The 16953-nt window shown below is 42.0% G+C and overlaps 1 protein-coding gene across 1 annotated transcript in view; it reads right to left on the bottom strand.

Moving 5' to 3' along the window:
- PRTG (protogenin) overlaps positions 1 to 16953 on the bottom strand; it is a 112552-nt gene that overhangs the window by 42488 nt on the left and 53111 nt on the right. Inside the window, exons 8-11 of the mRNA XM_073361472.1 lie at positions 15928 to 16175; positions 10839 to 11003; positions 3319 to 3624; positions 360 to 548 (exon numbers count right to left, since the gene is read on the bottom strand). Coding sequence (XP_073217573.1) covers positions 360 to 548; positions 3319 to 3624; positions 10839 to 11003; positions 15928 to 16175 — 908 coding nt within the window. The remainder of the gene's footprint in view (positions 1 to 359; positions 549 to 3318; positions 3625 to 10838; positions 11004 to 15927; positions 16176 to 16953) is intronic.

The raw sequence follows: 16953 nt of genomic DNA, 5'->3' as shown, positions 1-16953 counted from the left end.
AAAACTGTTTTAGTAACTGACAGCCTCAAAGGTTCTGATAAATGACCTGGCAAATTTATATTCCCAATTATACACGGTGACAAATTTACCTAATTTTGTTTAAAGCTGGTAAATATATATTCAAGAACTGGATTAGTTTGACAGCAATGTAGCTCACACTTAAGATTCCTATTACGGGGGAAATAAGTAGTCTAACCTAATCTTGCTGCCTTGTACAGAATGTTATGGTATGATCCTAAAAGTTAAAAAAGCTTTCAGCTCCTATTTAGATGTCATTTGACTTGATTTTCTACCGCAACTGTTCTGGAGTGTGTCATTTTTGCCTGACAAAGTGTTAGACAATTAATGCATGTACTCACCCAAACCACTGAGAGTATACACAAGGTCACTGGCAGCCAGTAGAATTGGTCCATTCTCCTGCTGGCCTTCTTCCTTGTAGTACAATTTGTACCCTTCAATAGTTGCTGTATCCTCAGAGTCCTGATGCCACCTCACTGTAATGATTGTACAGTTCAGTGGTTCCAAACTCAGCTCAGGAGACTTTGGTGCTAAGGTAAGAAATTATATATTTTTACATATTAGAAATAAACAATTCTTGCAAACACATTTCTTCAAGATTCAGCATTTCAAACCCCAAAGCTCAAGATTACTCAGAACTGGGGTTCTGGTTCCAGCCCAGCTGTATAATTGATACTGTATAATGTAGGCCAGCCTTATCTATGCCACCTATCTAAAAGCATATCAATCTGGGCTATCTTGGAGAAAGGGTCACTTTGTAATTTAACATTTTTATAATGGAGAATTAAACTTTGAGTTAGGTTATTTTAGTTTTGTTTTAAACTAAAGTCCCCACAAGATGCATTTGACTGAGCACAGATTAAGTCCAGATTAAACTTTGGTGTCTATCTATAAAAATGAAACAGTCACTACTCATGTTTTAAAATTATTCAGAGCTGGAATAATTGATAGCTTGTTCAAGAAGGTCAAGCAGGGAAAAAAAGGAGGAAGTGTTGCATTATACATCAAGAATATATATACTTGTTCTGAGATGCAGAAGGCAGAGAGTTAAAGGCAGAGAAGTTGAAAGTCTCCAGATAAAGATAAAAGGGGGAAAAATAGGGATGACATAATGGTAGGGGTTTATTATAGACCACCAAATCAGGAACAGGAGGTGGATGAGGCATTTCTAGACAACAGAAAAATCCAAAACACAAGACATGGTAATAATGGGAGACTTCAAATACCCAGATATCTGTTAGAGCAGTAATATGGCAAAATACAAAACTTACAATAAGTTCTTGGAATGTATTGGGGACAACTCTTTTTCTTTCAGAAAGTGGAGAATGTACAGGTGGACAGCCATTTTAGACATGATTCTGACCAACAGGGAGGAATGGGTCCCCAGGGAAGAAATTCTAAAGAATAAAGGAGTTCAGGAGAGCTGGCAGCTTCTCAAGGAGACAATACTAAAGGCACAATTGCAACCTATCTTGATGTAAAGGAAAGATAGGAAGAATAGTGATCCAGGAAGAATATGGATGACCTGAAAATCAAAAAAGAAACCTATAAAAAGTGGAAATATGGATGAATTGCTGAAGAGAAGTACAAAAGAATAACGCAAGCGTGTAGGAACAAAAACCAGAAAGGTTAAGGCCCAAAATCAGTTACTCCTAGCAAGGGACATAAAAGGCAATCAGAAGAATTGAATACATTAGGAGGAAGAGAAAGACATAGGGAAGTGTAAGTCATCTACTCTACTGAGTAATAGGCACGGAAGGAGAGCTAATAACTGATGACATCAAGAAGGCTGAGGTGTTTATTTAATGACTATTTTACTTCAGTCTTCACTAAAAGGATTAACAGTGATCAGATAGATACTGAACAAAAGTAATATTAACAACAGGGGGGGAGGAATGCAAGCCAAAATAGGGAAAGGACAGGTTACAGAATATTTAGATAAGTTAGATGTATTCAAATCAGCAGGGCCTGATGAAATTCATCCTAGGGTACTTAAGGTACTAGCTGAAGCAATCTTGGAACTGTTAGCAACTATATTCAAGAGCTCATGGAGGACAGATGATGTCCCAGAGGACTGGAGAAGGGCAAACACAGTACTATCTTTACAAAGGTGAACAAAGAGGATCCAGGGAATTCTAGAACAGGGAATTCTAACTTCAATACCTGGAAAAATACTAGAACAAATTATTAAACAATCAATTTGTAAACACCTAGAGGATAACAGAGTTCTAAGGAATAGCCAGCATGGATTTGTCAAGACCTTTTGCAGTCCCTTCCAGCCCTACATTTCTGTGATTCTATAATAACCTCCTACTTCCCCTCTGCCCCAAGCATAAGAATTTAATAAATGATTACATCACCCAATATCAAATATGGTCTATCTAGGCTACTGCCTCATTAAGTACATTTAAGAAATAAACCTTTACACAAAAACCTACAAGTTTCTGAATATCATATTCTTGCTGAAGTTTAGTGCTTTCATAAGTGTTATTACTGAGTAATAAGCTTGATTTACACTACTGTAAAACACACTGGATCAGACTGAGGACTAATGGATCAAAAAATGAGGCTGACTGACATATGCAGAAAAATATAGGCACAAATGTGACTATATTGATGTATGCACTTCAAGTAGCCACATGCACAGCTGGTATGTGTAAATCCCCTGATTTGCAACCACAATTTTTCGCACTCCATTTTTTAAATTATATTTATGCAAGAGACTTCAACATCATTGTTAAGGAGGCCAAATGCTAACATGCTTGAGCTGCTTCTGGCTTAGAAACATGGCTTAATGCCCCATAAAATGAAATGTCAAACTTGGATATATCAAATATGAAAAGAACTCAGACCAACACAGTGACAGATCAGCTCTTTGCCGTCAACACCATGCAAAAGGCCCCACGTAGTACAGATTAATTAAAATAGTTAGGTATAAATCAAATTGTGTCTCAGAAGCAAGACTGATCTAAATTAATTAATTGATTGAAACACCGAGTAGGTTAAGCAGCTTGAGCTCTCGAGATTCCACACACAAAACGAGGGTCTTAGCAATATCTGCTGCAGCACTCCAAAAAAAATTCACCTACTCTCTCCCCCACCCAGAAAAACATTGTATTTCAAATCTGCACAACATGGCAGGAAATCATCATCTGAAATTCACTAAATAAAAATGCAGAACTTCTAACAGTGGTCTGGTCCACACTGAAGTCAGTTGGAGTCTTTCCGTTTTCTTTAATAAGATCTGGACCAGGCCCACACTGAACTTTTATCCAAGGAATTTTAGGAAAAGAGAATCACCTTTCACACTTGTGGCTTTGGGGGTCCGGTGGGAAGTCCACAGAGAGGCTTCTCCCCAGCCTATCCTCGTCGCTGCAGTAATACGAACCAAGTAGACACTATCAGGCTTCAGGCCTCCCAGGAGATACTCATTTGTGGTCCCTGGAAGCTCCAGAACTTGGATAGTGCTTTCTGCATTGAGGCGAAAAGATACACGATACGAGACCACTTGGCCTCGCCTGTATTTGGCTGGGATAGGCAGCCAGGAGATGAGAATATCTGTGGGACTTCGACTTGTCAAACTGATTTCAGGAGCTCTCAAAGGAACTAAAAATAAAGGAAATAAAGTTTTGAAAACTTGATGTACGTAAAAAAAACCATAACATATAAAACACAAAACCCTTAAGCAACTGTCTTATTACTGTGCCCTTCAATAAAATTTCCCTAGAATATTATTAGGCTGCCAGCCAAAGAAAGTCTGGTGAATCCAATTTATTTATTTTTTAAATAACGTGAAATTGGTTATATTTCTACCTTCTGTATACAATAGTGACCACAATAAACCTGATCCTAGAAGATGCTCAGTACTTTGTCTCCTACTAATTTCAATAGGAGTTGATTGTAACAGCATCTTGCAGAATTGGGTCCAAAGTGAGCACATTTTTGTTGCAGCAATAAGGCACATGTTAACTAGATAACAGCAAAGGAAATAGGGAGAGAGTTTTTTCTCAACATTTGAGATCTTTGCAATAAGCACATTCCACTCAAAGAATAAAAGTCCCTCTTTTTTTTAATATATCCTTTTAGGTAGAAATGGATTTCCATTCAAAGCTAAAGAAAATGCAATGAATATACAGTTTAGGTTACATATCTGATCATTTCAGATGTTTGTGAACAATACAGATTCTGTGTGAGCAAACAATGAATCTCTCGCTGCTAACAAAATGAGAGATACACATGTCCCAGTGAGGGGTTCTTTACTGGCAGAGAGGTTCTATCAGACATTTCAGACACCTGGCTGTTACCTGATGGGTAAAGATCCAAAAACTGTTTGTGGCTGGGTGACGCCCTAATTGCCACCAGGTGAACCTACAGAGAGCTAGGGAAAAGGCACTTTGTTTTGAGGGTAAGACGACAGTAGATATTCCTGCTATTTTGAACTGCCTCTGGAGATAACCAGAGGAGAGCAACAATAATGATTAAAAGGTTTAGATATAAAATGGTAAAAGGTTTAGAAAACCTGACCTATGAGGAAAGGTTTAAAAAACTGGGCATGTTTAGTCTTGAGAAAAGAAGACTGAAGGGGGACCTGATAAGAGTCTTCAAATATGTTAAGAGTTGTGATAAAGAGAATGGGGATCAATTGTTCTCCATGTCCCTTGAAGGTAGGACAACAAGTAATGGGCTTAATCTGCAGCAAGAGAGATTTAGGTTAGATATTAGCAACATTTTCTTATTATAAGGGAAATTAGGCTTCTAAGGGAGGCAGTGGAATCTCGATCACTGGAGGTTTTTAAGAACATCTATCAGGCAGTGTTCCCTCTAATTTCCCCCCCCCCCCCAGGTGCAGAATGAATTTTGTTATGTGCACCAATATGGAGGTGATATGTGACACATCACCTTCATATCGGTGCACATAACAAAGTTCATGTGGTGGGGATAGGGTGGAGGGGTGCAGAGCGTGGGAGAGGGCTCAGGGCTGGGGCAGAGGGTTGGGGTGCAGGGGTGTGAGGACTCCGGCTGGGGGTGTGGGCTTGAGGTGCAGCCAGCGATGAGAGATTTGGGGTGTAGGAGGGTGCTCCGGGGATACAGTGGGCAAAGAGGACTCCCCTCAGCTCTCTTTCCCCGCAGCAGCACCTGGGCTGGGGGGGAGAGGCACCTCTCCCCGCCGCGACATCTCCAGGGCTGGGGCCACAGGATAGACACCCCTCCCTCGGCCCCTGCAGGTTCGGACCAGGGCTGGGTTCAGGGAGGGTGCGCCCCGCGATAGGTTCGGGCCAGGCTGCCCCAGGCCTCCCGATTCCAGCTGCGGCAGGTCCAGGCTGTGGCATAGTTGAGGCCGGGGGGCTGCCATGGCAGGTTGGGGGCCGGGCTAGGTTGGGGCCAGGGGAGAGGCACCTCTCCCCCAGCAGGTCCCCGGGCGGGTTCCCTGAGCGCCTGCATAGTGCTGAATAGTGTGCCACACAGCTCACAGGGAACTTAGCTATCCGGGATGGTCTAGGTTTACTTGGTTCTGCCCCAACGTAGGAGGCGGCACTTGATGATCCCTCTAGGTCCCTTCCAGCCCTACATTTCTAAGATTCTATGATTGTATATATGGTTTTGTTAGGCCCAAGCAGAGAAACGTTTCCATTTAGCTAGGTAACATTTTCTGATGGAGTCTTTTCTGCTGTTAAGAATGATTTGCACAGCTTCAGGACAAGAATGTTCCAGACTCAATGTCCAAACAAACACCAAGTCATGAGATGAAGATCATTGGGCTTTGGTTGCCTGACCCTGTCATTTTGCTGGGTCAAGATATTTGGAAAGTTCCAAACACTGATAAGTGGACGGAATGACACTTGTAGGAGGCTTGGAAACCAGAATTACCTGGGCCATCTGGGGGCCACAAGGATGACTTGTGGCCTGTCTAGACAAATCTTCTGTAGACCCTGAGATAGTAGCAGGATGAGAGGGAAAGCATAACCAAAATGATCTAAGGAAGGAGGAGGGCACTGCCCATGGAGCATTGACCTTCAGCTCCCCTGTAGCAGTATATGTTGAACTTCCTGTTTGCCTGAGATGCAAACAGGTTCCAAATGAGGGTTCTCCACTGAGTAAAGATACTATTTACTAATGAATCATGTAACTCCCACTCGTGATCAGTGGCAAAATGCCTGTTGAGGCTGTCTGCTGGTTAATTCTGGGTTCCCGAGAGGTATACTGCCAATAGGGTGACATGTGGTTCTGTATGCAGCAGTTTCATAAGCTGACTGCTTCTATTCAGAGGGGGATGGAGCGCGCCGTCCCTGCTTGTTTATTTAGAAAACAGTGGTTATGTTTTCTGACATTATCAGGATGTGCTGGGAATGTATGAATGGTAGGAATGCTTTGCAAGCCTCTTGTACTGCTCTCAATTCCAGAAGATTTAAGTGCATTCTGGCTTCTCGAGGCATCCACGTGCCTCGTGCTCTGTGATGGCCCATGTGGGCTCCCCAGCATCTGTAATTATCATCTTATTAGGTGCGGAGGACAGAAAGGGAACTTCCATACAACATGTCCAGGGTCCTTCCACCATGCCAGAGAGGCCCTCACCTCAAAGGGAATTGTCACTATGGTATTCATGCTGTGCTCGCTCGATGTATATAGTGTTCAGAGCCAAGCTTGCCAGCAACAGAGGTGGAGTCTGACAAATGGCATCACATAAGTACATGATGCCATATGGCACAGAACAGTAAGGAATACTGAGAGGTGAATAGCCACATGAAAGTATGCAACTTTCATACTGAGAGCCGTGAACAATGTGCCTTTTTCTAGGGATGGTATTATTAATGCCAATGTAACCATGTGGAATTTCAGTTTGTGAATAAAAACGTCGAATTGACACAGGTCGAGAATAGGTCTCAAGCCTCCTTTCCTCTTGGTGCTAGGAAATATTTTGAATAGAATTCTTTTCTCCTGATGTCAAGGAAGTATGTGCTGTATTATTCCTCACTGAAGAAGAGATTGTACATGTTGAAGGAAGATCCCTTCATGAGAGTGATCCCTGAAAAGGGATGGGGAAACGCGTTTTGGAGGAGGTGCATAGAGAAACTTGATAATCTGGAATGGATGACGTCCAGCACGCCTCTGTTGTCACCCAATTGTGGGAAAATTTTGCGAGGTATCCCCTGAAATGGATCTCAGAATCATGTGGAGATGGGATCAGTATTGGTTCACAGCTCCATAGCATCATGTCAAAAAGTATATCTTGATTGGAGGGTGAGGATGGGTAGCTGTGGCTGAAATGGTAGGTGCAGGGTATCTTGACCTCAGCATTTTGTGTTATTTGTGAGGTGGCTCATAGGAATGCTGGTGATAGAAGGGTTGTGGTAAAGACCTTGGTTTGTAGGGCTGTTTATTATATTTCTCTTTGGGTCAGGTGTATATATATCCAGGAAGTAGAGGGTTGCCCTAGAGTCTTTCAAGGAGTGCAAACACTCATCCATCTTCTCACTGAAAAGACTTGTCTCATCATAAGGCGAGTCCTCAAGTGTATTTTGAACTTCCCCAGGAAACCCCAAAGAGCGTAGCCATGATTTCCAACACTGCAAAATGCTGGTTGTCCTGGATCTTGATGCCATTTCAGCCACACCAACTGCAGCTCATAAAGCGGTTCTGGCCACTAGCCTGCTCTCATCAATAAGGGCTTGAAACTGAGCCCTGTCTTCCTGATACTTTGAGGTTCTAAACTGGAGGCTGGCAGATGTAAACACCATTCTCCCCATAACCACTTGGCTTCCTTATCTGAGAGGATGGCGCTTGGGTGTTGTGTTGCCTGGATCTTTCTGTGTCTGCCTGAACCACCAAGGAGTTCAGGGCAAGGTGGGTAAACCAGAACTCTACTCCCTTAGCTGGGACAAAGTACTGCTTCTCTGCCCTTGTGATAAATGAAGGGAGGGGCAGCTCCCTTTTATGGACTCCCAGCCAGACAGTTAGCTATAAAATCCCTCTTAGTAGCTGTTCTCTACTTGCTTTACCTGTAAAGGGTTAAAAAGTCCATAGGTAAAAGGGAGGGAGTGGGTACCTGACCAAAAGAGCCAATGGGAAGGCTAGAACTTTTTAAAATTGGGGAAAAAACTTCCCCTTTGTCTGTCTGTGCTGTACTCCCAGAGAGTAGAGACAGGACTGGAACTATGCTGGAAAAAGCTGTGGCCAGGTATGAAAGATCACCAGATCATACCTGGAAACTACTCATTTGAAACCCCAGATATGTAAGTAGATCAGGAAATGTCTAGGAAGACATGATTAGGTTTATCTCTTTTATTTCTTCATGGCTTCTGGCTTCCTCTGTGCTAACCCCAGATGCTTTTGTTTTGCTTGTAAACTTTAAGTTGGCCTCAGGAGAGCTATCTTGATGCTTAATCCTTGTAATTGTTTTTTTTAAATCGAGCAAAAAGCCTAAGTTCCAAATGTATTTTCTTTCTTTTTGTTTTTAAACAATTTTACCTTTTTTTAAGAACAGGATTGGATTTTTGTGTCCTAAGAGGTTTGTGCATGTTGTTTAATTAGCTGGTGGCAACAGCTCATTTCCTTTGTTTTCTTTCTCAGCTCTTCACTAGGGGGGAGGGGGATGTGTGAAAGGGCTTGAGGGTACCCCACAGGAAGGAATTCCCAAGTGTGCCTTCCTGGGTTCTCAAAGCTTTTTTTTTTTGCACTTGGATGGTGGCAGCATCTACCCATCCAAGGTCAGAGAGAAGCTGTAACCTTGGGAGTTTAATACAAGCCTGGAGTAGCCAGTATTAATTTTTAGAATCCTTGTGGGCCCCCACCTTCTGCACTCGAAGTGCCAGAGTGAGGAATCAGCCTTGACAGCCCTCTTGAGGGTAGGGACATAGGTAGCCAGTTTGTGTCATACAGCCCTTGCCAGTTCTAGTATGGCTTCGTTTACTGGGAATGCAACCCGTCTGGAGCCTGTAGGTTGCAGGATATCTAGGAGCTTATGTTGACGGTCCTGCACCTCCCCTAAGGAGTTTTAAAGCTCTTCTACCACCCTCTGTAAGAGCTCCTGGAACTGCCTATGATCAGCAGGAGGAGACAGAGAGGCTGGAGTGACCATTTCATCAGGTGACGAGGATGATACCCATCAGAACCAGGGGTACCAGCTTGTTTTCCCCTTCTTCCATGAGTTCAGACTGTCCCCTTAGAGGAAAGGGGAGGTAAGACTTCCTGTTGGAGTGGACAGATTCCAGGTAATGTGTGTAATGGTTCCAAAGGTCCCAAGCAAGCCAGTAGGAGGGGCCAACAGCAGGTTGTGATGGTTCCCAAGGCATTGGATCCAGCCACACATCTCCTGTCTGTATTGGGCAAGGCAAGTTCCAGGAGATTTTCGATCCCCTGTCTGGGTTGAATTGCCTGGGTGGGAGAGAAGCTGGTTAGAGAACTCTCCTAGAGATGCAATGGTCAGATCTGGGTCCACTGGCTGCGCGGGTGGATCTGTTGGGAAGAAACTGTTACTAATGGATGGGACAAAGGATAGATTTCTTTCAAAATCCTGGATTCCTGCAGGTGTGTGTGTCTCCCTGGTTAGGATTTGTCCCAATAACGAGGGAGACGTTGGGTCCGGGAGGACAAAGATATTCTCTGGAAAGGTATAAGTCACAAGCACCTTCAGAGGTTGCATCTTTTCACTCCATACCATCACAGTAGGTGTAGATAGTGATTCCTTAAGGGGCCATGGTGCTGAATGAGTCTCCGACCTTGTGAGTTTTGACAGTACCAGCAGTTCCCACTCCTTCAGGACCAGCGTTTATTTTTAGGTGACACCGCAGTCGGTGTTGAAGATGATGCAGAGGCTGGTGCTGAAGGAGTCTTGCTCCTATGAGTCTTTTGAACATGCTCATGCGGTTAGAAGGGCCTAAATCCTAATGGCTTGGGCATGAAGGCTCACCCGACTTGTACAGGGTCAGAGAGGGATTTCTTCTCTTAGAGGACTCTGGTTTTGTTTGTGAGCGTGCTCCTTACTCTCATTAGGGGCCCAGCCAAAGGTTCCTTCCCCTCCTGCACTCTGGAGTCAGACATAGTACCAGTGGTGCCCTCCTTGCTGACTCTGGTCACTGTTCAGGGTGGTCTGCCCAGCCTGGGTCTGACTAGGGCCTCATTGAGGGCTCCATAAGGTACTTTGAAAGCCCAAGCTACCTTGCCTGTCATGTTCTGCTGGGAAAAAAGAGTGGCAGATACCGCATTTAGTTGAGATATCTGCTTCTCTGGGGCAGCACTGGTGGTCACCGCTGACCAAAAAGCAGGGGCAGGAGATGAAGGTTGTTTAAGCCCAGTATCCTCAGCATAATCTAAGTCCCCTCCTGGTCTCCCAGTGCACTTCCCCATTGTGGATTCTAACACTAAATAACTAAGAATAATTTATAACTTTGAATATATTTACAGAAAAAAGTGAAAAGACATGAGGATTCCAACTCAGGTCATGCAGCAGAATGGAGGAACTGGAGAGGCAGTTGGTCTGCCCCACCCCACCCCTTATACCCTCAGTGCAAAGCAGGAGGAGAGCAGGGGCACAAGTGCAGACCAACAGACACTATCTGCAAGCATTCTCCAAACTCGAACGCATGTGAACTCACAGTGGAATACAAAGAGGGACCAGCACTTGAAGAAGGATGTTCTTTCAGCATAAAATACATATACCCTTTGTAATAGAGCATGTTTTTTATCCTCATTCATTTCAGTGGCCAGTTCAATTTTGTATGTACCCAAAACTTTCAGTGATGTCAGTGGCACAGGATTGCGCATCTGTTTTAAATAGATAAATAATTATGCATATTTTGCTCTACAATATTTATTTGACTTACCATCTTCAAGGGTGTGCTGAGTCACATGATCCGACATCTGACTGGCTCCCATGGGCATGTAGGCCACAATATAAAACGTGTAATTGCTGGCTGGTTCCAAGTCATCAATAATGTAATGAGTTGTGTCATTTCCAATAACCACTTGATACTCTTCATTATTTAAACCTGGAATAAAACAAGAAGTTAACAGAAACAAAAATTGCTGTCAGTCTCTTAACGCAAGATGATCCATTGCTGCCAGGATGGTGGTCATGCAAGTTAAAGGTTGTTTAAAAATAAAAATCCTACAATGTAGTTCTTTTGTGCATGGAAGTAACTGTGTCTTGCTATAAATTACAGTGGTTCAGGATTTTTTCTGAATAAAAGATGCTGAATTGCATTAATCTATTCCAAAATCTTTTCACGAATTAGTCACAACAAACTGTGTCCAATGTACAGTAACACAACAGACGAGCTCTAATAACCTTATCATTTGTAGCTAATCTTTAATTCTACTTATTTAGAACCAGTGTGTTTTTTCAAAACCTATTTACAGAGCCTTCATATATTAGACTGAAGAATGTGAGGCTCCATTCTGTTTAAAAAAACAAAACAAACAGAAAGAAGTCATTCTGCAAAGGATCTCATTTTAGCCCTGGGAATTCTATTAAATTTGATTGACATGCGTTTTTCTCTAATTCAGAAAGAAGACAACGGGATTGGTACAGAATGAACTTCAAAAATGTTTTGCTCCTTAATGAGCTGTAAAAAAATTCTCAGCAATTCATATTAAAATATGCATAGCAATGTATAGAGCAGGCCTTGTCTTTGTCGGGCTTTATTCCTATACAGAGAAGCTGCAAAGTAGAAAAAGTTTGGCGAAAGCTGCTGTGCTTAACAAACAATTCACACCAAATGCATGTCAACTTAATCAAAACTCTCTAAGAGCCAGCCCCTCCTCTTCACAATTGAATTTATAAACAAAACGAAAGGCAAATTCCACCATTAAGTTTTCCCACATTTCTGAATTAACTTGATAGCATTTTAATTAGACAAGATTATGACCATCTCATAACAGACTAGTTAACGGCTTGTTAATTAGGAATTGCATGTCACGATTTCTGACCTGCTAAACAAGATCCTTGAGCTCAAATTAAAAGGACTTGTTCTTTCATTGAATGGATTGCTAGGCCTCATGTGGAGGTCCTAATGAAACAGCCATAATAGAGAACAAGGCTTGCCTTCCACCACAATCAGTATCCCCTTTGTACCTTTTCTAAATCACTAACAAGGAATTAACACACTCCAACATGTATTCTCATCAGACTCGTATTCTTCTTGCTACCATGACCCCTGATTTGAATGTAAAATATTCTGCTTTTAAAAATACAAAAAACACACCTGTTAGTTTCTTCAACCAACTTTGGGGGCAAGAGGAGATTGAGGCAGTTTTGAGAGTGCATTTTATAAATGTTAGACTTTTTGTGGAATTAAACAAAGAATGCAGGGATCTTTTGTTTTTAACCACCTACAATGTTGTGAACGTGAAGAGGGAAATCTTTGGAACTGCATATGATTAAGTGCATTATAAAATATTACTTTCTGTTTAAACTAGAGTTTATGAGATCCTGATTATCTTCTAATTTAGGAGAGCTCCATCTGAAAAAATTGTTTCATTTGGATATTTTAGCACAGGATGACTTGCTTACTTTTACACTAACCATTAATGTGAAATTCCATCCTTCTGCTAATTAAGAAAAGCTTAAAAACCCACACCTATATAAACACAGAAAAAAACATTACGATAAAAAGATAGTATGCATTATATTGCATGTATGTATGAAATATTTTCCTGTGGGATTTTTATGCCAGTACGCACAACATACAATTTGAGCAAACATAGCAAAAGAAAACAAGAGAAGGAGATTAAAGTGGTTTCACATGATTACTAATTATTTTATTTTAGTAAAGCCCAGAGGCTCCAATGAGCTCAGAGCTGCAAAGAATTTATACACTAGTGCCCCGATCCTGCAATAATTTACGCACATGAGCAACTTCAAGAACATGACTGATCCCATTAAAATCAAGCCCGTCTGTGAGCTTTGCAGTATCAGGGCCAAGTTAAGATTCCATAAGTAAGCATAACAAACAGGGAGAATGGAGAAAGGTAGGATGCGGATAACAGTGATAGTCTACTATAGGCATGTGTTCCTCTTTCCAATGAACAGCAGAAAGAATTTAAGTTTTTGAGATATAAACAAGTGAGCTCTCAGCAGTCCAGTCCATGCTGGTCACTTCCCTAGCTATATGATAGGCTCAATGACTTATCAAGCCATCTGTTTTTCCTTATTAACAGCTAGCTTACATCTCTCTCTGTGCAGTATGGGCACACACATATACAGCTGCTTCTGTAACAATACAAACTGCCTGATATGACACACACTCATGAAAGCAGAGCTTTTCAGGGCAATTTTTCAGGCTTTGATTAATATCTGTGATGTGGAGTAACCTGTTCTCAAATGGTTTCACACACTTTCATTTGGGAGAACAATTGTATCTGAAGCAAGTACAACCCCAGACGCTTCTGAACCCTTATGCTTTTTCTACTCTAAAAAAACCTGAATGTGTTTTTCCGCACAGGTGCAGGTCCACAGGTGCTACCCACCTGGAGCAGGGCTGTGACAAGATGGTAAAAAAAGCACACATTCTACTTACATTTCGGTTTCCATAGCTGAAGTTACCCAGTGAAAATACACCGGTAAGTGTTAGGGGTTATCTATATGAAAGCTAAACAACAGCCTTCCACACAGTCAGGCTATTACATGAAGGTCTGGAGGGATGAGCAAGCCCTTTGGACAGTTGAACTAACAGGCCCAGCAGAGCTCAGGGCTCACTTGGCTTTCCCAAGGCCACCCAGCTGTGTACCACCCAGCTGTGTACCATCACAGCAGGTGAGCTTCAAACTCTGGAACATGTTTGACCTTTGGATAAGTAAGAGTTTCAGTTAACCAGGGGCTGGATAACGGATACACATCTCTTCAAAGAGCTACTCAGCTGGTGCACTTCCTGTACAAATATTCAGTACGATATTACTTCCCAGTTCCCCATGAAGTTACCCAGGCCCTCACATACTGCAGTAATGGAGGCCATATAAGTACCCAGATAGATTATATAGCATGACTTTAACATTCATATTTAATTTGAATGGGAGTTGTGTGGCTAATTCCTCAGCAATTTTGAAAATTTAGGGGAACTTCCTGAACTTCATCAATTCTCTGTCCTCTTATCTTTTAAGGCTCTTTCCTCCCTTCAAACAAAATCATCTCCTGTCCTGAGAACATCCCATTTACAAAAGCAAAGACAGCTATTCCTGCATCAGTATTAGAGTAATTATGCTGTCCTTCCTGTCTTCTGCCTACCAGATGGCAAGGCGATATTCCACATGGAGAGCCAAGCATCTGCAATCCTGCCCTTGAATAAACTAGTTGCTGAACAGAAGCAGAAAAAGCAATCATTCCACTTAGAAAACTGAGTCACAGCTAGGAGATAGGTGCATAGATTAAACTAGGCTGCAGTATAACTAATTTTCAAGTCACTTGTCAGACACTATCATAGAGAATAAAAACAGGTGAAAATGTCTAGTTACATCCTTCTTCCCTATTTAACTATGCTTTTTTATAAAGGAAGGATGTAACATTCTAGAGGCTACAGCAGAGCCTCTAAATAATTAGTTATTTCAGCAAATTTTAAAATCTCTGATACTGGCTAGCAGGATTGCTGAACTTGACACAGTTTCAGCATGGACGTTACAAAGATCACTGGGGCTGTCTGGGTCTGGGATGATTTAGCTGGTGTTGGTCCTGCTTTGAGCAAGGGTTTGGACTAGATGACCTCCTGAGGTCTCTTCCAACCCTAATCTTCTATGATTCTGACATACCTTCACTTTAGTCAAGGAGGGGATGAAAGGAGAGGAAAACCCACTCCTGCGGGTAAAATTCTATCAAAGGGAAGGGAGTAGAGCAAATTGGTCACTAACTGTCCCCCTCTCAGTCTAGCCCCTATAGAAGCCCCTTTGCACAAACTCCATGAGTTTGGGGATCTGCAGTAGAGAGAGGAATCTGGGGAAAAGCTACTCCCTGTGAAACCACTGGGCCAGCATTATCTTAGGGCTTGTCTGTATGACCACTTAGCTTGTGGCAAGGTGGGATGTAAATGTACCTTGCACTAGCCTTACAAGCAGTACGTATTCTGTAATGTGCTTTGATCTACTCCCAACTGATCAAGTGCACCAGGGAACTTTTACCATGCAGCAGCATGGTCCACACAGACACTTAGGCTATGTCTATACTACTGCCCAGGTCAGCAAAACTTATGTCACTCAGGGGTGTGAATATTCTACCCCCCTGAGCAACATAAATTACACTGATGTAAGCGCTAGTGGGCACAGCGCTATGTCGGCAGGAGTACTTCTTCCACCGACACAGCTTATGCTGGTTGCGGAGGTAGGTTTTTTATGCTGACAAGAGAGCTCTCCCCCATTGGCAAGAGCATCTTCACCACATGTCCTACCTCAGCACAGCTGTACTGTTACAGCTCCACTGCTGCAGTGCTGACGTGCCATTAGCATGCAGCAAGCTAGCAGGAGGCAGATTCACACCCCAGTGTTCATATAGACATGCCCTTACATGAACCCTACTTCTGTGGTGTATGCTCCCTAGCCTAGCATACATGTGGGAGGGAAAATTGGCAGACGCTCCTGTTTCCATGGGAGATGAAAAGCCAAAAGAGAGTAACATGGAGGCACTGGGCTGCTGTACCAATGCTCCTGCCTGCAATGAAGGCCATATTCTTCATCCTGAAGGTGGAGAGGTAAGCCATGTACCCAGCCCCATGAATGAAATGATCTGCCAGAAGCTTTGAAGGGTCAAGCATGTAGAGTTTACCATCTTAACCTGGCTGTTCTGTGGGAGCGTGTGATTTATCCCCAAAATTAACATATGAGATCTTTGTTATTGGCAGACTCTTCCTATGATGAACTACTGCAGAAAACCCTGGATGCATGAGACTGTAACAAATATTACACAATCCACTTCAGACTGACACTGCTTACCTTCTGCTTTCATGTAGTGCACTGAATACGCAATCACTTTTTCTGAATTATAGAGTGGCCTCTCCCAAGCTAGCAGAATTGCTGAACTTGACATTGTTTCAGCATGGACGTTACAAGGAGCACTGGGTCTGTCTTCTGACATAACTACAGTCAATCTGGCCCGGGATAGGATAGACCCCTGGCTATTTTCAGCCATGCACTGATAAATGGCATCATCTTCAGGAATGATCTGGTTAATCACCAATTTACTGAATTTAAAAAGAAAAAGAAAAAAAATCATGTCTAACAATAACTTAGCTCAATGTAATGCAAGCCACAACTTGGCTTTTGCCCCTGCTCCAGGAATCTACTCTAAATATCTCATACTCCATTTTGTGTTCATTTTTTCTTAACATAAATTTATATTTAGTCATAAAAATTAGCCTCTTCTGGTGCTCTTCAAAAACTTTCATGCAGGCACCCAGACTTGCAATGCTAGTGCCCTACAAAGTCAGGGAAATTAAAAAGAAAGAAAGAAAAAAATGTTCACAAGCTCACTTTATTAAAAAAATTACTAAAATTGCTCTTTAGTAACTTTGTACTTTCTCTTTTGTAATTGATAGTATTTTTTACCTTTGTTTTTATTTTTATTTTTTAAATAAGAGTTTCTCACTCTAAGTTAATGAAATAGGAGTTCAAACTATGGGCCAGATTCTGATCTCTGCTACACCAATATAAATCTGGATTAACTCCACTAAGTCAATGAAATCACTCCACTTTTACACAGGTATAGCAGAGATCAGAATCTGGACCTATATCCACAGAAGGTTTTAGCTGTGGTATTTATGTATAAGCTAATTTGTGTTTATTTGTGTTCCAAGAAGTAGTTGCCTACTGTCATAAAAAGACAGATTCAATGTTTAATTTTACTTCCAAATACTTTAATGAACCTGGGAAAGCTGTAATTCACTGACCTGAAAACTCTGTTCTCTCCTGTTTAGCAACAATTTATAACTACTGTATATTTCATGACATAAATTATAATGT

The sequence above is a fragment of the Lepidochelys kempii genome, chromosome 10 (genome assembly GCF_965140265.1).
Source record: "Lepidochelys kempii isolate rLepKem1 chromosome 10, rLepKem1.hap2, whole genome shotgun sequence".
NCBI classification, from domain to species: domain Eukaryota; kingdom Metazoa; phylum Chordata; order Testudines; family Cheloniidae; genus Lepidochelys; species Lepidochelys kempii.
The sequence above is the reverse complement of the archived record's forward strand: the minus strand, read 5'-3'. Positions and strand labels throughout refer to the sequence as shown.